General features: G+C 42.1%; 1 protein-coding gene across 1 annotated transcript; it reads left to right on the top strand.

Moving 5' to 3' along the window:
• The first annotated feature begins 498 nt into the window (after positions 1-498).
• On the top strand, positions 499-21,999 carry LOC121555017 (TGF-beta receptor type-2-like). The gene is made up of 10 exons (XM_041868781.1): positions 499-645; positions 9,591-9,741; positions 13,386-13,588; positions 15,346-15,509; positions 15,796-16,050; positions 16,651-16,827; positions 17,085-17,336; positions 17,885-18,026; positions 18,153-18,280; positions 20,603-21,999. Exons 1-10 carry the CDS (start codon positions 597-599, stop codon positions 20,726-20,728), a joined length of 1,647 nt encoding a protein of 548 aa, XP_041724715.1. The 5' UTR covers positions 499-596; the 3' UTR covers positions 20,729-21,999.
• The last annotated feature ends 160 nt before the right edge of the window (positions 22,000-22,159 follow it).

The following is a 22,159-nucleotide window of genomic DNA, read 5'->3' as shown; positions in this document are numbered from 1 at the left end:
GGTGTAACCAAAATAACAATATGTTGCATTATAATGCATAGTGAACGTGTAAATTAGGCTGTTATTGCTAGCTCAAGGTGAATAGAATAGAATAACTTTTTCCCGGAATAAACTTCGGTTGTGGCATTAAAGACAATAAATAGCCTAAAGATGCACAATAAACTACACACAGCAAAACACACATGGCAGATACAAATACTAGGCTATAGCCTACAACATCTAAACACAAAGACAATTGCACCCTCAATTTTCAAGAATAATTGTTCTGAGGTATTATTGTTGTTATTATTATTATTATTATTATTATTATTATTTATATTATTCTACTACACATCTCAGTTCATCCTGTCACCCCACATTCTACGGGTTTTGGATCCGATTTTTATGAAGTTCAGTTCCTGGGCGGGTCCCGTAACACAGCTGGATGAAAAACATCTGGATCTGCCTACACCTAACTCCAGCCAAAAGCCCCGAGCCCAACCAGTTGTTTCACTGAATACGGCTTCAATAAGCTCACTACTCACATTCCCAAATACATAGAAAGATACAGTGCGACCACGACGTTTTGACCGGGTGTACATTTTTATGTTAAGATTATGGGGTGCTGGAGATTCTCGGCAGTGAATCTTGTTCTTCTGTCTTTCTGTAAGTATTGTTTTATTTGCTACTCACTCCGTATTCACTTTTAAGTGTTCAGTGTCCATTGTTTCTTCAATTTCGTGATGTTGTGAAGGGGGAGGAGGAGCAAATGTTTATTCAAAGGAGGTTCTGGTCATGTAAAACAGACTCTCAAAACTACTCTTATTTATGAAATACGACAAGAATACGTTTCTTCAGTGGAAAAGTGGCGAAGGTGTTATTTTCTCAATATCATATATGTGATGGAATAGCAGACCTAATGAAAATAAACTGTCACGTCATATATTATTTCTTCCTTTCCCTCTATTTGTTTAAATCTATTTTTTGTATTTACTTTAGCTATGTGATTTATTAAACCAGTAGTTTTACCACATGTAACATATCATTTGTATGTGCTTAACCAGGTACTGTCCTGGCAGTCACCTAAACTAAATCAATAGGAAGAGTCCTCGGAACCTCTGGAGGCACATAATCAAATTGAAATGACTGCATTGTAAACCATGATCCAAGTCACCCAATCTGGTGAAAAATATTTCTGACACTTGACAGTCCTTTAGCTATGCCTGTTTTATTGATTATCAGCAGACTTTGAATATTTAATGGTATTTCACTTGAAATCATGTATTGTTTACTTGGATGTTCAATGTGTTGCCACTATTAACAGAATCTGAAGTAAACTAAACTAACTCTAACATTTGTCTCAAACAATTTCCCACAATCATTTCAGATTTGATTTTAATATGAAGTCAATAAGCTACACCAACAACTCACAAACATTATTTATTATTTATTTAATTATATAAAAATAAACAAACATGGCTTGATCATTACATCAATGTAAATGTGAATCAAAATCCAAAACAAGTTTATTAGACCCGGTCTCAGTAGCTGTGATAGTGAAAAGATACAATAGAACTGTGATGTGATGCGACCACATCAATTTTTTAAACTGCTGCCATCTGTAAAGAAAATGTCCAAACAGGAAATTGATTCTGAGTCTCAATTATCCCTGCTGCATGCAAACAGAGCTACTTCTCCTCAGGGAATACAAGATTGGAAACACTGATATAGATTGAGGAGGAGATTGTAGCTCATGTACAGTCTGTAGGCATTGTTACTGTAGAAGTAGCAGGGAAACTCCTCACTTGACCCATTTTCAGTGTGTCCTTTTGATGACTTAAAAAATTGCACACTTACTGCTTACAAGTGACAAGAGGCTGAGGAGGAGTTCGGAGGTCATGTAGCCTACTGTAAGTACTATAGAGGAAATGGTGAACTTCTCGCATGTTATGAAGAAGATTACTCCTGGGCTATAGCACCAACTTAAAACTCATTGATATTCACGCTACAGAACTTAGTAAGAGTTGAGTATATCTTCTTGTGAAATATGTATCTTCTCACATGACCTACAGTACCAGTCAAAAGTTTGGACACACCTACTTATTCAAGGGTTTTTCTTTATTTTTACTATTTTCTACATTGTAGAATAATAGCGAAGACATCAAAACTATGAAATAACACACATGGAATCATGTAGTAACCAAACAAAGTGTTAAATAAATCAAAATATATTTTATATTTGAGATTCTTCAAATAGCCACCCTTTGCCTTGATGTCAGCTTTGCACACTCTTGGCATTCTCTCAACCAGCTTCACCTGGAATGCTTTTCCAACAGTCTTGAAGGAGTTCCCACATATGCTTAGCACTTGTTGGCTGCTTTTCCTTCACTCTGCTGTCCGACTCATCCCAAACCATCTCAGTTTGGTTGAGGTCGGGGGATTGTGGAGGCCAGGTCATCTGATGCAGCACTCCATCACTCTCCTTCTTGGTAAAATAGCCCTTACACAGCCTGGAGGTGTGTTGGGTCATTGTCCTGTTGAAAATCAAATGATAGTCTCACTAAGCCCAAACCAGATGGGATGGCGTATTGCTGCAGAATGCTGTTGTAGCCATGCTGGTTAAGTGTGCCTTGAATTCTAAATAAATCACAGACAGTGTCACCAGCAAAGCACCCCCACACCATAACACCTTCTCCTCCATGCTTTACGGTGGGAACTACACATGCGGAGATCATCCGTTCACCCACACTGCGTCTCACAAAGACACAGCGGTTGGAACCAAAAATCTCAAATTTGGACTCCAGACCAAAGGACACATTTCCACCAGTCTAATGTACATTGCTCGTGTTTCTTGGCCCAAGCAGGTCTCTTCTTCTTATTGGTGTCCTTTAGTAGTGGTTTCTTTGCAGCAATTCGACCATGAAGGCCTGATTCACACAGTTCCCTCTGAACAGTTGATGTTGAGATGTGTCTGTGACTTGAACTCTGTGAAGCATTTATTTGGGCTGCAAATTCTGAGGCTGGTAACTCTAATGAACTTATCCTCTGCAGCAGAGGTAACTCTGGGTCTTCCATTCCTGTGGCGGTCCTCATGAGAGCCAGTTTCATCATAGCGCTTGATTGTTTTTGCGACTGCAAAAGTTCTTGAATGTTCCGTATTGACTGACCTTTGTGTCTTAAAGTAATGATGGACTGTCGTTTCTCTTTGCTTATTTGAGCTGTTCTTGCCATAATATGGACTTGGTCTTTTACCAAATAGGGGTATCTTCAATAATATAATAATACTTTTAGCAAAAATGTTTATTTTTAATTCACAATCTGTAGAAGCAATGAGAATAGAAAGGTTCAGAACCTTTGTAAAACATCACAGTACGGTTGAAATATATATGGCAAATAGAAATCCTATATGGATGGTGTTAAGAGATAGATGGGAGGTATTGAATAGAGTTGAAGGATGGGACTAATAACAAATAACAACAAATAATAACAAAGATAGCTAATAATGTAAGCATACTGTGTCCATAATAAGTATATAGGTTGTATATTGGGAGCTTTTGGGAAAGAGCACAGTTAGAAAGATATGGCATATAGAAGCAAACCGGATGGACATCATGAGAATGATCGGAGAGGTTGAGAGTAGAAGAAGTTCAGGAGCAATAAAAAATAAAATAAATAAAAATATATATAATAGAATTATTGTAAAATTAACTCTGTCCATAAGGTGTAGATAGTAAGTATAGACCGGAAGTAGAGGCCTGGGCATTGTTGTTCACTAATTTACTCCAAGTAGGGAAAGGATGGTGGGGTTGAAAAGTAACAAAGGGGAGTATATATATAAAAAATAAAAAAAACATGGGGGATTGGAAGTGATGCAGACAATTACATTGATAGAAGATACAATCTATCTGCAATATTAAGCTGATCCATTCCCCCCCAATTTAAAAAAAAAAAAAAAAAAAAAAAAAAAATAGGGGTATCTTCTGTATACTCCCCCTACCTTGTCACAACACAACTGATTGGTTCAAACGCATTAAGAAGGAAATAAATTCCACAAATTAACTTTTAAGAAGGCACACCTGTTAATTGAAATACATTCCAGGTGACTACCTCATTTTTTTATTTTTTTTATTTATTTAACTAGGCAAATTCTTATTTACAATGACGGCCTACACCGGCCAAACCCGGACGACGCTGGGCCAATTGTGCGCCGCCCTATGGGACTCCCAATCACGGCCGGTTGTGATACAGCCTGGAATCGAACCAGGGGGTCTTTAGTGATGCCTCAAGCACTGAGATGCAGTGCCTTAGACTGCTGCACCACTCATGAAGCTGGTTGAGAGAATTCCAAGTGTGTGCAAAGCTGTCATCAAGGCAAAGGGTGGCTATTTGAAGAATCTGAAATATAAAATATATTTTGATTTGTTTAACACTTATTTTGGTTACTACATGATTCCATATGTGTTATTTCATAGTTTTGATGTCTTCACTATTATTCTACAATGTAACAATTAGTCAAAACAAAGAAAAACCCTTGAATGAGTAGGTGTGTCCAAACTTCTGACTGGTAGTGTATTTTCAGGGTTTGCCTTCTTGGGCACATAAGTTGCAGACTTACAACTTACAAGTGATATTCAGTGATATGAAGGGAGCGAAGTGACACAGAGCACAATGAGTGCCATGACATGATGAGCTTTGTGTTGTGTTCTCTGGCCTGACCTTCCATCAACCCACATCAGCCCACAATGACAAGACTGTGATGACCTAAGCAGGCAAAAATAAGATGCAGAAATCTCCCTTCTTCTCCTCCTACCCCCTCCTCCTTCTCTATGTGCCCAGCTTGCGATGTCCACTGGGGACACACACTGACCCCTGTGTGGTCTGTTAGCCTCTGTATGTGTCCCAAATGGCACCCTATTCCTTATATAGTGCACAACTTTTAACCAGAGCCCCATGCGCCCTGGTCAAAAGCAGTGCACTACATAGTGAATAGGGTGTCATTTAGGACGAAACCTTTTTCTACTTTGGTTGGCAAGGGTGGCATTGCACTCATGGAGGAGCAAAGAACGATTCAACCAATTCACAACAGATACAGTGGCTTTTCATTGTTGAGTATGAGATAATAGCCTGTAGCTATAACAACAGTGAATACTATGCCCCCAATTTGACCTCTGGTCACTCCTCTTAGTTTAGTGGCTTATTCTCATCCTTTGGCTAACCTTTAGGCTACAATAAGATGATTCACTTGGACTTGTAGGTCAAAGAAATGTACAGTGCATTCGGAAAGTATTCAGACCCCTTGACTTTTTCCACATTTTGTTACGTTACGTCACCTATCCTTATTCTAAAATTGATTAATTGTTTTTTTCCTCATCAATCTACGCACAATACCCCATAATGTCAAAGCAAAACTGGTTTTTAGAGTATTTTTTTGCAAAAATACAAAATAAAAATATCACATTTACATAAGTATTCAGACCCTTTACTCAGTACTTTGTTGAAGCACCTAGTGGCAGTGACTACAGCCTCAAGTGTTCTTGGGTATGACACTACAAGCTTGGCACACCTGTATTTGGGGAGTTTCTCCTATTCTTCTCTGCAAATCCTCTCAAGCTCTGTCAGGTTGGATGTTCGATGATGTTCGATCGGGTTCAAGTCTGGGCTCTGGCTGGGCCACTCAAGGACATTCAGAGACTTGTCCCGAAGCCACTCCTGCGTTGTCTTGGCTGTGTGCTTAGGGTTGTTGTCCTGTTGGAAGGTGAACCTTCGCCCCAGTCTGAGGTCCTGAGCGGTCTGGTGCACGTTTTCATCAAGGATCTCTCTGTACTTTGCTCCGTTCACTTTTCCCTCAATCCTTGCTAGTCTCCCAGTTCCTGCCACTGAAAGACATCCCCACAGCATGATGCTGCCACCACAATGCTTCACCGTAGGGATGGTGCCAGATTTCCTCCAGCTGTGACGCTTGGCATTCAGGCCAAAGAGTTCAATCTTGGTTTCATCAGACCAGAGAATCTTGTTTCTCATGGTCTGAGAGTCCTTTAGGTGCCTTTTGGCAAACTCCAAGCGGGCTGTCATGTGCCTTTTACTGAGGAGTGGCTTCCGTCTGGCCACTCTACCATAAAGGCCTGATTGGTGGAGTGCTGCAGAGATGGTTGTCCTTCTGGAAGGTTCTCCCATCTCCACAGAGGAACTTTGGAGCTCTGTCAGAGTGACCATCGGGTTCTTGGTCACCTCCCTGACCAATGCCCTTCTCCCCCGATTGCTCAGTTTGGCCAGATAGCCAGCTCTAGGAAGAGTCTTGGTTGTTCCAAACTTCTTCCATTTAAGAATGATGGAGGCCACTGAGTTCTTGGGGACCTTCAATGCTGCATAAATGTTTTGGTACCCTTCCCCATATCTGTGTCTCAACACAATCCTGTCTCGGAGCTCTATGGACAATTCCTTCGACCTCATGGCTTGGTTTTTGCTCTGACATGCACTGTCAACTGTGGGACCTCATATTGACAGGTGTGTGCCTTTGCAAATCATGTCCAATCAATTTAATTTACCACAGGTGGACTACAATCAAGTTGTAGAAACATCTCAAGTATGATCATTGGAAACAAGATGCACCTGAGCTCAATTTCGAGTCTCATAGCAAAGGGTCTGAATACTTATGTAAATAAGGTATTTCTGTTTTTTATTTTAATACATTTGGAGAAAAAAAATTCTAAAAACGTGTTTTTGCTTTGTCATTATGGGGTAGTGTGTGTAGATTGATGAGGAATTATTTTTATTTTTTCAATTTTAGAATAAGGCTGTAACGTAACAAAATGTGGCAAAGGTCAAGGGGTCTGAATACTTTCCGAATGCACTGTATCTAATGCAATTTTCATATCTCATGTTTTTTTTTTTATGTTATGAATATTGACAAATTGATTGTGTTATGCTTAAGGTCCAGCTTTAAGACTGTACTAAATTACATAATTTGATGTTAGAACTAGTATCTGGTTGTGTAAAGTTCATTTACATTTGTTTAAAACATGTTTTAGTCATTTAGTAGATGCTCTTATCCAGAGCGACTTACAGGAGCAATTAGGGTTAAGTGCCTTGCTCAAAGGCACGTCAACAGATTTTTCACCTAGTCGGCTTGGGGATTCAAACCAACGAACTTTCGGTTACTGGCCTAACGCTCTTAACTACTAGGTGGCCTGCCGCCCCTATTTATTGTTGAAGACTAGGCGGGATCGCTCAAAGGGATATATGTGCAGTACGCCTGGGTAATTTAATTGTGCTCTTATCTATTCAATCAGGAAATGCTATCCTTTTGAGTCCTGTGGAGAGGGATTTCAGCATTCTGCATTAATAATGGGGAGATTGGTTGGTGTGGAACGGGCCAACTAGTGGCCTGGTTTGGTTACTACGCTCGGTGTGGGGATCAGTGAGTCTGTCACTTATACTGTAAAACCATACAGTAGAGTAGACTGCTTGAACTAAGATTTTTTTAAAGTAAAGTTAACTTTGCACAAACATGGACTTTACAACGACATCAGGACGGTTCTCTGTCCAAAAGTACAAAAGGAATGAGAGTGCAGATGAGAAAAATAACACATTTGGGAGATTTCTTGTCTTATTTACCCATATTAGGCAAACTAACTTCAACAATAACAACATCAACATCAACACATAATGGAGAGGATGTTGTATGTTCTGGTGTTGTCTTTAACAAGTCTTCTAAAAGCGAGATCCAGACAGAATACAATAAACATTTGAACCTACTAAGCTTAGACTACATTACATTTGTACAGCACTGATTAGATTTAAAGACCTAGCTACTTCCTTAGATGTTTCCTCAAAACCCACATTAATTGAGAGGGTAAATATACATGTACATATACATACATGTATTACAGTATGTACTTGATCTTTTTAGAAACAGTAACCTTTCAGCTCTTCCACTGTGTTGGTGTTTTTTTGTATGTGTGAGTATAGTCAGTGTAGTTATAAAAATATAATCACAGATCCTACCAATTACGATCTACCCATTTCAGACCAACTTGTATCGGGATGCCGTTGTAGTGATTCTATTTCTATGGGTAAACTGATGGGGAACCAGGGAGAGTTAGTTGAGACTTGAGGCTGAAACTGAAAAGCAAATAAATGCAGCCAACATCCCTGGGCCTCCCGGCTGTAAGCATGCAACAGAGCGGTTGGATTTCCCATAAGACACAAAGGGGCCAAGCTTCAAAATTGGCTCAGGCCGAAACTTCTGGCTTCAATTTATTTCTGGAGCAGTCACTGCTGATTTTAATTAGTTGAACGTTTGTGGCAGGGGCTTTTTTTTGTTGCTTACCCTTTTTAGTTGTATTCTTTCTCTATTTCTCCCTCCCTTCATTGGTCTTTGCGTGTGTGTGTGTGTGTGTGTGTGTGTGTGTGTGTGTGTGTGTGTGTGTATTTTGATGGTTGGCATTGGCCAACATCTGGAAGCCTTTGTGAAATATGTGTACAGCTTCTTTTAATGTTTGCGTAGTTTTGTTAGATCACCATCCCTCTCAGAGTGATAAAAATCCCTCATCTGGCTTGAATCAGCCATTAATATTGTTGTGATGTGGAAACACAAGCAGGGAGGGAACGGCAGATAACATGTGTGGGAAGAAACACTCACAATGCCTTCTAGAGCCTGTGTCAAACCACGGCACCACAGGCATCTCTCCCCCCACACCCTTCAAACCAGGCCTGGGCCAAATACATATTCACTGTGTTTCATTTACAATCAAAAACGTATTTGAAAAAGGTTTGGAATCTATTATATACTTTATACATAAGTGAAATTGTATAATAAAATGTAAGTATGTTGAATAACATCCAGTGACTACTAAAGCTTCCATGTATGTAAGTATACAATTGTCTCTACCAAGAGGTCTGGACCGTTATGGCAGAGGAATGGGAATGCCCTACTCTGGCTGTTCATGGTAGACCCACTGCTGGTGGGGAATAAATCATGTATTTCAATGTCATGCATTTTGGTTTGGAAGCACCCTCAAAGGCCTATAGTATGAGGCACAGAGTAAAATTGGGACAATGTCTGCAGACCTTCACACATTATGGATATCCTATCCCAGTCCTTTCCTTATCTAGATGAACCAGGGGTGCGTCCCAAATGGAATCCTATTCCCTTCATAGTGCACTACTTTTGTCCAGTTTTGATCAGGACCCATAGGGCTGTGGTCAAAAGTAGTGCACTATACAGAGAATAGGGTGCCATTTGGGATACAGCCCAGGGCTGTGCCTGCAACTTATCTGATGTGGCTTTTCACAATCCAAAGGGTGTGCTCTAAACAGCAGAACATTTGGCAGTTTGGTGTGATAACGATATCGTTTTGGAGATATATCAAAACTTGATTTGAAAGTTAACATTGTGTTCTCTCGAAGAATGATTTGATAACCTGTTTAACCTATTGTCACAGAGCCATGTAAAGTAGTATAGCCTGGTCCTATGGTTCTGTTTTGTGCCAGCCATTCTATACAAAGCCTGAACTGCTTTCCTCTGATTATTGTGCGTGTGTGTGTGTGTGCGTGCGCGTGCCAGCACGTGTGAACGCGCTTACATGTGTGCATGTGTGTGTATTCCACAGGCCTTCCCATCCTCTCCTTCAAACACATCAAGACCAGCCTGTGTAAGTGGTGTGACTACTCCAGCCCTATCTGTGAGGACAGTGTGTGTTACACCAACTGTTCCCTCTCCTCCTTCTGTAATCTGAGTGAAGAGATCTGCGTTGCAATATGGTAAGTGTGAAGGTTTCCCAAGTTCAAGTTTATTTGCCATAGGCTATATAATGAATGAGCCTCTCACATTTAAAACAGCAAGAACGTTCAGGACAAATACATACAAATATGCATACAACAACTAGTAATGTTGATCTGGTATAGCTTATAGCTTCCTATTCAAGGTACAGTATATTTATGCAATAAGGCCGAAGGAGTATATTTATTTTTATTTTATTTTTTACGACATTTTACGTCATTTAGCAGACGCTCTTATCCAGAGCGACTTACAGGAGCAATTAGGGTTAAGTGCCTTGCTCAAGGGCACATCGACAGATTTTTCACCTAGTTGGCTCGGGGATTAGAACCAGCGACCTTTCGGTTACTGGCACAACGCTCTTAACCACTAAGCTACCTGCCACCCCATTTATGCAATAAGGCCCGAGGAGTTGTGGTATATGGCCAATATTCCACGGCTAAGAGCTGTTCTTATGCATAATGCAACACGGAGTGCCTACATACAGCCCTTAGCAGTGGTATATTGGTCAAATACCACAAACCCCGAGGTGCCTTATTGCTATTATAAACTGGTTACCAACGTAATTGGAGCAGTAATAATAAATGTTTTGTCATTACCGTGGTATACCACGGCTGTCAGCCAATCAGCATTCAGGGCTCAACCCACCCAGTATATAATGTCTGATATTCCACAGCTTTCAGGCAATCAGCATCCAGGACCCAAACTACCCAGTTTATAATTCCCAATATACCCCCTCACTGGACTCTTATGCTGCTCTACTACAATAAGTATCCTCATCATGCCAATTATGTGTATCATCAGCATCATACATAATTAAAAAATGCAAGAAATACTTGAAAAGAGTAAACTATTTATTGAATGAGAGACAAAAAAAGAAAACACCCTGTAAACAGGATATACAGTAGTTCATCTGTGTATCCTAGACTTTAAATGAATTGGCCAGTATGTTTTTTTATTGAACGATTCTGATCAGAAATTATGAGGGATGGTGAGGAGTGGGGCATTTTTATGCTATTGTCACGATCGTTGAGAGACGGGTCAGACCAAGGTGCAGCGTGGTATGCGAACAAAAAACAACAAAAGGCAACGAAACGTGATGTCGGAAGGCTATACACAAACACACCAAAACACAAACAAGATCCCACAACCCAGGCAGGAAAACTGGCTGCCTAAGTATGATCCCCAATCAGAGACAACGAGCGACAGCTGCCTCTGATTGGGAATCATACCCGGCCAAACATAGAAATATAACAACTAGAATCTAAACATAGATATACAACAACATAGAACTAAACATGCACACCCTGACCAAACTTACTAGAGTTCTAGAGGTCAGGGCGTGACAGCTATGTTTGCAATGAGGAGGACAAAGTCAATTGTGGCTCTATTTGATTGTTGCTCTCAGTCTGGTATGCTGGGCCCTGGTGGTCAAACCTCTACAGTAATAAAGATATAGTTCCCTATGGGCCCTTGTCAAAAGTAGTTCATGTTATAGGAAATAGTGTGCCACTGTATCATTTGGTACGCATTCTTGGTCTTAGTTCTTCCCCTCCTAGCCCAGGGTGGTTGTTTCTGTGAAGTGTATTGGCTGTTCCAATGGCACCCTATGGGCCCTGGTCAACAGTAGTGCACTACATAGGGAAATGGTGCCATTTGGGATGCATACGGATTGAAAGAGACTGGTGTTATTGAGACTGGTGTGTTGGCAGGCAGGATACGAAAGCAGATTGGATTGACCATTTGTAAAATAAAAACGTCCAATCCACTCTAGCAAATCATGCATAACAATTCCACACAAAACCACAAAAGTAAAAAGGCAACTTCCCAGACACATTATTCCTATTATACACTGCTCAAAAAAATAAAGGGAACACTAAAATAACACATCCTAGATCTGAATGAATGAAATCATCTTATTAAATACTTTTTGCTTTACATAGTTGAATGTGCTGACAACAAAATCACACAAAAATTATCAATGGAAATCAAATGTATCAACCCATGGAGGTCTGGATTTGGAGTCACCCTCAAAATTAAAGTGGAAAACCACACTACAGGCTGATCCAACGTTGATGTAATGTCCTTAAAACAAGTCAAAATGAGGCTCAGTAGTGTGTGTGGCCTCCACGTGCCTGTATGACCTCCCTACAACGCCTGGGCATGCTCCTGATGAGGTGGCGGATGGTCTCCTGAGGGATCTCCTCCCAGACCTGGACTAAAGCATCCGCCAACTCCTGGACAGTCTGTGGTGCAACGTGGCGTTGGTGGATGGAGCGAGACATGATGTCCCAGATGTGCTCAATTGGATTCAGGTCTGGGGAACGGGCGGGCCAGTCCATAGCATCAATGCCTTCCTCTTGCAGGAACTGCTGACACACTCCAGCCACATGAGGTCTAGCATTGTCTTGCATTAGGAGGAACCCAGGGCCAACCGCACCAGCATATGGTCTCACAAGGGGTCTGAGGATCTCATCTCGGTACCTAATGGCAGTCAGGCTACCTCTGGCGAGCACATGGAGGGCTGTGCGGCCCCCCAAAGAAATGCCACCCCACACCATGACTGACCCACCGCCAAACCGGTCATGCTGGAGGATGTTGCAGGCAGCAGAACGTTCTCCACGGCGTCTCCAGACTCTGTCACGTCTGTCACATGTGCTCAGTGTGAACCTGTTTTCATCTGTGAAGAGCACAGGGCGCCAGTGGCGAATTTGCCAATCTTGGTGTTCTCTGGCAAATGCCAAACATCCTGCACGGTGTTGGGCTGTAAGCACAACCCCCACCTGTGGACGTTGGGCCCTCATACCACCCTCATGGAGTCTGTTTCTGACCGTTTGAGCAGACACATGCACATTTGTGGCCTGCTGGAGGTCATTTTGCAGGGCTCTGGCAGTGCTCCTCCTGCTCCTCCTTGCACAAAGGCGAAGATAGCAGTCCTGCTGCTGGGTTGTTGCCCTCCTACGGCCTCCTCCACGTCTCCTGATGTACTGGCCTGTCTCCTGGTAGCGCCTCCATGCTCTGGACACTACGCTGACAGACACAGCAAACCTTCTTGCCACAGCTCGCATTGATGTGCCATCCTGGATGAGCTGCACTACCTGAGCCACTTGTGTGGGTTGTAGACTCCGTCTCATGCTACCACTAGAGTGAAAGCACCGCCAGCATTCAAAAGTGACCAAAACATCAGCCAGGAAGCATAGGAACTGAGAAGTGGTCTGTGGTCACCACCTGCAAAACCAGTCCTTTATTGGGGGGTGTCTTGCTAATTGCCTATAATTTCCACCTGTTGTCTATTCCATTTGCACAACAGCATGTGACATTTATTGTCAATCAGTGTTGCTTCCTAAGTGGACAGTTTGATTTCACAGAAGTGTAATTGACTTGGAGTTACATTGTGTTGTTTAAGTGTTCCCTTTATTTTTTTGAGCAGTGTATATAGTTCAGCCATTTCAGTTTACTAGTTTGATAAATCACTTCTAAATAATTTGTGTGTGTGTGTGTGTGTGTGCCTGCATGTGTGTTTGCCTGCGCGTATGTGTGCGCCTGTACACGTGTGTGTACGTCTGCCTGCTCGCCTGCCTGCCTCCCTCTCTGCCTGCCTGTTTTTGTGGGTTTCCATGTGTCCCAGGCGGAAGGACAACCAGAGTATGAGTGTGAAGACGTTATGCCACCAGCCCCAGCAGCCCCTGGAGAACATAATGTTGTCCAACTACTCCTCCAACGAGTGTGTGATGGCTCCTCAGCCCTCTGAGGACGGGGTCCTGTTCATCTGTGGCTGCCTGGGAGAACATGAGTGCAACGATAAGCTCATATTTGACAAGGGCTCCAATGGTAACAGCACTATTTTTTACTCTGGAACCAGGCGCAGTGTACATGATGCAACCAGAAAATGTTTAAACTGAAAAGTATTTCATTATGATTATGTAAGTATTTGATGATTAATTAGGATTATTAGAAGTTAGTCTATCAATAAAAAATGCAACGTGAGGAAAAAGGAGAAACATGTATAGTGCCTTCAGAAAGTATTCATACCCCTTGACTTATTCCACATTTTGTTACAGCCTGAATTCGAAATGGATTCAATATAAAAAAATGTCACCCATCTACACACAATACCCCATAATGACAAAGTGAAAACATGTTTTTAGAAATGTTTGCAAATTTATTGAAAATGAAATACAGAAATATCTTATTTACATAAGTATTCACACCCCTGAGTCAATACTATGTAGAAGCACCTTTGGTGCAAATGTAACTCTTTTCCACAGATTTTCAATGGGATTCAAGTCTGGGCTTTGACCGGGCCACTCAAGGACTTTCACATTCTTGTTCTGAAGCCATTCTAGCATTGCTTTGGCTGTATGCTTGGGGTCATTGTCCTGTTGGAACGTAAATCTTCGCCCCAGTCTAAGGCAGTTTGCACTCTGAAGCAGGTTCTCCTCAAGGAGTTGCCTGTATTTGGCTCCATTCATTGTTCCCTCATCCTTACCAGTCTCCCAGTCCCTGCCGCTGAAAAGCATCCCTATAGCATGATGCTGCCACAACCATGCTTCACGGTAGGGATGGTGTTAGACGGGTGATGAGCTGTGTCTTGCTTGCTCCAGACATTGCTCTTTGCATTCAGGCCAAAGAGTTACATTTGTCTCATCAGACCACAGAATATTTTGCTCTGAGTCTTTCACATGCCTTTTTGCAAACTCCAGGCGTACTGTCATGTGCCTTTTTCTCAGGAGTGGATTCCGTCTGGCCACTCTCCCATAAAGCCCAGATTGGTGAAGTGCTGTAGAGACTGTTGTCCTTCTGGCAGGTTCTGTCATATCAGCTAAGGAACTCTGTCGTTCTCTCAGATTGGTCATTGGTTTCTTGGTCACCTCCTTGACCAAGGTCCTTTTTGCCAGGTTGCGCAGTTTGGTCAGACGGCCAGCTCTAGGCAGAGTGGGTAGTTCCATATTTTTTCAATTTCCCAATGATGGAGACCACTGTGCTCTTGGAAACTTTCAACACTCTAGAAATTGTTTTATACCCTTCCCCAGATATATGCCTCATCACAATTCTAACTCGGAGATCTACGGACAGTTCCTTGTACTTCATGGTATAGTTTCTGTTCTGACATGCACTGTCAACTGTGGGACCTTATATAGACAGGTGTGTTTCTTTCTAAATCATGTCCAAACAATTGAATTGTCCACAGGTGGACTCCAATCAAGTTGCAGCGACATCTCAAGGATGATCAAAGGAAATTGGATGCACCTGAGCTCAATTTTGAGTGTCATAGCAAAGGGGTGTGAATGCTTATGTAAATGAGATAATTTTGTATTTCATTTTCAATAAATTTGCACAAATTTCTAAAAACATGTTTTCGCTTTGTCATTATGGGGTATTCTGTGTAGATGGGTGATAAAAAAAAAATATTTCATCGATTTTGAATTCAGGCTGTAAAACAACAAGATGTGGAATAAGTCAAGGGGTATGAATACTTTCTGAAGGCACTTTAAATGTAAATACAAAATGTAGTAGTAGTAATGTTGTATACTTACCTATGATCAGATTCCATGTTGTCTTCACTGTGTTTTTAACTGTGTCCTCAGGTTTTTCCAAGCCCAAGAGTAAAGATGTGATCCCAGTGGTAGTGATCAGCCTGGTTCCTCCCTTCTTAGTGGCTATCATCGCTTCCATGGCTTTCTACCTGTACCGCACCAAACAGCCCGGCAAGCAGCCCAAAGACTGGGCTCCCAAACACACACACTACCAGGTGGGTGGAACACTGAAAAATATAATAGCTTCCAGTTGGTTATGTCTGTGTTCCAACTGGCACCCTATTCCCTACAACATAGTGCACTCCTTTTGACCAGAGCCCATAGGTCCCTGGTCAAAAGTAGTGCAGTATATAGAGAATAGGGTGCTATTTGGGACACAGACATAACCAACTAGAAGCAATTCATAAAAAGCTGTCAACTAAAATTCCCCATTGGATGGGTTGCTAAAGGCGACTTGATACATAACTACAAATATAGATAATTCATTCATTCATTCACCAGGCCTTGGACATCCCAGAGGGCCTTAGTGGGGACGCCATCACCGGCGGTGAGGACTGCCATGGCAAGCTGTCAGCCATCAATGGCGACATCACCTCTGACATGTGTCCTGTCCGGGCCAATAACTTCAACCACAACATGGAGCAGCTGCCTATCCAGCTGGAAGCCTTGGTGGGGAAGGGTCGCTTCGCTGAGGTGTGGCGGGCCAAGCTCCACCACCAGGCTGCTGGTTCTCTGTACGAGACAGTGGCAGTGAAGGTGAGGGTTTTTACCTCTCCCCTGTTTTGTTTCCCTTCTCCCCTTTTTTGACTGAGTCCTAAATGGCACCATATTCCCTATATAACTCACTGCTTTTGACCAGGGCCCATTGGGCTCTGGTCAAAATTAGTACACTATGTAGGAAAAAGGTTGTCATTCGGTACACAGTCTTTGTTTTCCCTCTCTCCTTTAATTTATTAGTATTTTTCTGTAAAGTGTTTTGAATGAATGAATACCTTATTGTCCCTTTAGGGGAAATTTGTCTAGCAACAAATCGTAGCCCTAGGCATACACATACACAAAAACACAGGACATACAACACTTCACTTATGTGCAACACATATCACAGGACATACTTCAGACAGACATACACTGTAGATGAATACTGTAAGTGTGGGGTTGGTTTATAGTCCGTCTGTGTTTAGGAATCTGATGCTGGTTGGAGTGAATGACTTGCGTGCCCGGTTTGTTCTGCAGAGTGGGGTTTTGAGTCTTCGGCCGGACTGTAACATGTTATATTGGTCGTACAGAGGGTGTGTGATGTCTTTATTGATGTGATTTTCATGTGATATAACACTTTGAATACATTTTTATTTGAAGATCTTCCCGTCTGTGGAGTACGTGTCCTGGAGTAAGGAGAGGACCATCTTCTCTGACGCCAACCTGGAGCACGACAATGTGGTTAAATTCCTGACAGCAGAGGAGCGAGGGCCCTCCGGCTCCCCTCAGAGGCAGTACTGGCTGGTCATGGCCTATTACAGCCTTGGGAACCTGCAGGTATGTTTGTCTTTGTTTTTTTTTTGGTTATTGCTTGGTTGATTGAGGCCTGGATCCAATCGAAGTGACGTTGTCGACAAGCGTATTGCATTTGAATTCTAAAGGTAATTAACGCTTAAGCCAACATCCGCAGCGTTTACCGTGAATGTGGTCTCTGTGAACGTTGGAGAAATTGCCTTTAAAAGGCTAAAGGGTGACTAGACACGAAAATTGATTTAATTTGTTCATTCATTCAACCATCCATCCATTCATTTCAGGACTTCCTGGCGGGCCACGTGTTGAGCTGGGCTGAGTTTTGTGCTATGGCTGGGTCGGTGGCTCAAGGATTGGCCCACCTTCACAGTGATACCACCCCCTGTGGGATCCCCAAGGTGCCCGTGGCCCACCGCGATCTGAAGAGCAGCAACATCGTGGTGAAGAGCAGAAGAGAGTGTGCCCTCTGTGACTTTGGTCTGGCTCTGAGGCTGGACCTCTCCCTCACCGTGGATGACTTTGCCAACAGTGGCCAGGTAAGGTGGAACAGGTGTAATACCCAACGTAGTCGCTAAGGGAACCTGGTATCAGAGTTCCACTCTAGCTACAGCAACTATGAAGTAGGCCTATGCATGCTGCCTTCTGACACAATTACTGTATCTGTGAAAATGTCTTACAGAAAATAACAACATATTAAATTGTAGAGTCCTGGTTGAATGCCACCTTAAATAAAAAATATGCTATATGAATGAAATTGTATTATAAAGCAGTGCTAAAACCAGAATGAACCAGCAGGCCCCTCATATATTGTTTATTTGTTTAATGTACAGATGTAGGATCTTAATTTGAGCCAGTTTGTTACAGCAGGATAATTATTATGTGGATTATAATTAATGAACCCTGTATGGGTTGATCAATTTTTCAAATGGGAAAATCAAGTCTGAAAATTCACAGTGGAAATTACAAACTTCAAAAGCGTTTTTAAACCTCAAATAAACTACAAGTTTAAAAAGGACAGTTCTCCTGCAACAGGGTGATCAAATGTATATCTACAGCTGTACTGTCACTGTCCCTTGTTGTCCAGGTGGGTACAGCTCGCTACATGGCCCCTGAGGTGTTGGAGTCCAGGGTGAATCTGGAGGATCTGGAGGCCTTTAAACAGATGGATGTCTACTCCATGTCCCTGGTCCTCTGGGAAATGGTGTCCCGCTGCGAAGTCATAGGCGGTACATTAAGCTATTCTACTACGGGCTGATTCAGGGGTAACATAGACTGTGATGAAAGGGCACTGTAAATGTAGAATAGATGATGAATAACAAAGGATTTACAGTGTATTTCCTGTATTTTCATAGAGGTGAAGAGTTATGAGCAGCCCTTTGGCTCTAAGGTGTGTGACCAGCCGTGTGTGGACAGCATGAGGGACCTTGTCCTGAGGGACAGGGGCAGACCTGAGATACCCACCAGCTGGAAAACACATCAGGTACACTGTGTTGTGTGTGTGTGTGTTTGAGTGCATGGTGAGGGAACTGGGTAGTCAGCACTTCTCAGCCCATTGAGGCCGGTATTCAATACGAGCGCTCTAGTCGACAATGTGGCTGTTGAAGGAAATGTTACCGCGTTCATGGAGATTGCATTTAAGGTAAACGCTGCAGATGTCAGCTCAATTGGAAATTACCTTTAAATGTGAAGCGTGCTATAGCGAGGTTTCCGATTGAATCCCGGCCTGCATGATAACCTATGATAACAATTTACAATCACATCACCTATAATTCACATTGGTTGTCAACAGGTTTGGGGTCAATTATATTCCAATTCAACCAATACAGAAAGTAAACTGATGGTATATATACATACAGTACCAGTCAAAGGTTTGGACACATCTACTCATTCCAGGGTTTTGTAGAATAATAGTGAAGACATCAAAATTATGAAATAACACATATGGAATCATGCAGTAACCAAAAAAGTGTTTAACAAATCCAAATATATTTTATATTTGAGATTCTTCACATAGCCACCCTTTGCCTTGATGACAGCTTTGCACACTCTTGGCATTCTCTCAACCAGCTTCACCTGGAATGCGGCCTCCGACCGCAAGGCACTACAGAGGGTAGTGCGTACGGCCCAGTACATCACTGGGGCCAAGCTTCCTGCCATCCAGGACCTCTATACCAGGCGGTGTCAGAGGAAGGCCCTTAAAATTGTCAAAGACTCTAGCCACCCTAGTCATAGACTGTTCTCTCTGCTACCGCACGGCAAGCGGTACCGGAGTGCCAAGTCTAGGTCCAAAAGACTTCTCAACAGCTTCTACCCCCAAGCCATAAGACTCCTGAACAGCTAATCATGGCTACCCAGACTATTTGCACTGCTCCCCCCCACCCCCACCCCATCTATTTACGCTGCTGCTACTCTGTTAATTATTTATGCATAGTCACTTTAACTCTACCCACATGTATATATTACCTCAACTACCTCAACTAGCCGGTGCCCCCGCACATTGACTCTGCACCGGGTCCCCCTGTATTTAGCCTCCCTACTGTTATTTAATTTGACTTCTGCTCTTTTTTTCTCAACACTTTTTTGTTGTTGTTTTATTTTACTTTGTTATTAAAAAATAAATGCATTATTGGTTAAGGGCTGTAAGTAAGCATTTCACGGTAATGTCTACACCTGTTGTATTCGGCGCATGTGGCCAATAAAATTTTACTTTATTTGATTTGATTTTCCAACAGTCTTGAAGAAGTTCCCACATATGCTTAGCATTTGTTGTCCGCTTTTCCTTCACTCTGCCGTTGACTCATCCCAAACCATCTCAATTGGGTTGAGGTCGGGGGATTGTGGAGGCCAGGTCATCTCCATCACTCTCCTTCTTCGTAAAATAGCCCTTACATAGCCTGGAGGTGTGTTCGGTCATTGTCCTGTTAAAAATCAAATGATAGTCCCACTAAGCCCAAACCAGATGGGATGGCGTATCGCTGCAGAATGCTGTGGTAGCCATGCTGGTTAAGTGAGACTTGAATTCTAAATAAATCACAGACAGTGTGACCAGCAAAGCACTCCCACACCATAACATCTCCTCCTCCATGCTTTATGGTGGGAACTACACGAGGAGAGACATGGCAGTTGTAACCAAAAATCTCAAATTTGGACTCCAGACCAAAGGACACATTTCCACCAGTCTAATGTCCATTGCTTGTGTTTCTTGGCCCAAGCAGGTCTCTTCTTATTATTTTTGTCCTTTAGTAGTGGTTTCTTTGCAGCAATTCGACCATGAAGGCCTGATTCACACAGTCCCCTCTGAACAGTTGATGTTGAGATGTGTCTGTTACTTGAACTTTGTGAAGCATTTATTTGGGCTGCAATTTCTGAGGCTGGTAACTCTAATGAACTTATCCTCTGCAGCAGAGGTAACACTGGGTCTTCCATTCCTGTGCCGGTCCTCATGAGAGCCAGATTCATCATAGCGCTTGATGGTTTTTGCGACTGCAAACCCTTGAATGAGTAGGTGTGTCCAAACTTTTGACTGGTACTGTATATATATACAGGTAACAAACTGAGATTAGGAGCACTCCCTTTAAGAGTTTTTCTTGATTTTTTTGTTGTTATTCTGTCTCTCACTGTTCAAATAAACCTACCATTAAAATTATAGACTGATAATTTCTTTGTCAGTGGGCAAACATACAAAATCAGCAGGGGATCAAATACTTTTTTCCCTCACTGTATATATATATTTTAACTTTCTGTATTGACTAAATATAGTCAATGAATCAAACCTTCCTGGTCCTACTCTTCCCTACTGTAGGGTATGGATCTGCTGTGCGCCACCATCAATGAGTGTTGGGACCACGACCCAGAGGCCAGGCTCACAGCCCACTGTGTGGTGGAGCGCATTGGAAGTCTAGTAAAGGAGATGGAGCAGAGGGGGTGAGACACCGTCAACAACAGCCTCCACTGACTGTGACGTGGACACTTTGGCCCCTGAAACAGACACAGAAGGACCCTCATCCCTGGGCCGCCGACTGAGATAGTACAAGGATCACCAAAAATAGACATTTCTGTATGATAGATTGAAGTCACTCTACCCTACGAACAAAAGAAAAGGGACTCATTTTTGTATGATATATTGTTTCATTTGAAGGAGCTGGTCTCCTGATCGAGTTGTGTAATATAGCCTTTATGAAGTGTCTTATGAATGCACTTTTGAACTTGTGACACTGACGAGATTTTCTTTGTGCCCCTTGGAAAGTTTTGTGCACAGGATTCAGGGAAGAGAGCAAACTAGCATACCACTAATTATCATCCCAACTTAACTATTACACTGTAACATCATGTCAATTTGACCAATAACTAAAAAAGTGGATCAGTTTCCAAATCTGAAGTACATAAATCCTGTAGTGAATGATGACATGGATGCATCACGAATGGCACCCTGTTCCCTACTACTGTTGACCAGAGCCCTATTGCTTTGCTATATACATTGACTAGGGTGCCGTTTGGGAGGCAACAATGGTTGTTATTTGCTACAGTACAGAAAGCACTGTGTGTGGTGTACCAGCTATTTAAATTGGTCCTTGTTCCTATTGGAGATAATTTACCTTACAAGAATGATTCCTTACCACTTTTATTTTTCTTCTCAAATGAACTGTTCCATTGCCTTCTCACAGTGTGTAGCCTCAAAAGCCCCATTTATACCTGCCGCTTACAAGCGTTCTTCGTCCTGATCTTGCCAGTTTACACTTCTAAGATCTGATCAAAATCAGTTCACAACAAGTCTTTTAATCGTCTACACCTGTCTAAAAATGTGGGCACAATCAGAATGAGTCACGATTTGGACGAAGGGTGCAAGTTAGAACCAGGTATAAAGTGGCTAAAGAGCAGTGTGGTCCTTGTCCTCCCAGGTAGCGTCCCAACTGCCATTATGGGCCCTGGTCAAAAGTAGTGCACTATATAGGGAATAGGATGCAATTTGTGACGCAAACCCAGAGTTAGCTCAGAGCTGAGAGGTTTGCATTTTTCTTAGGGTTTCACTCTGATTACCACAAGCTGCTGCTACTGTGAATGGTGAATGTTATCTAGACTAGAGACCACAACACACAAACAAGCATGGAGAAATGACCTTTTTAAAATGAAAGAAAACGAAAAAGCATTTAATGATTCCTTTGAACTGATAGCTGCATATATATATATATATATATATATATATATACACACATTGAGGGAAAAAAGTATTTGATCCCCTGCTGATTTTGTACGTTTGCCCACTGACAAAGAAATGATCAGTCTATAATTTTAATGGTAGGTTTATTTGAACAGTGAGAATCAGAATAACAACAAAAAAAACGCATGTCAAAAATGTTAT

Source organism: Coregonus clupeaformis, chromosome 40, assembly GCF_020615455.1.
Source record: "Coregonus clupeaformis isolate EN_2021a chromosome 40, ASM2061545v1, whole genome shotgun sequence".
NCBI lineage: Eukaryota > Metazoa > Chordata > Actinopteri > Salmoniformes > Salmonidae > Coregonus > Coregonus clupeaformis.
This window is presented reverse-complemented; position numbering and strand designations above follow the sequence as displayed.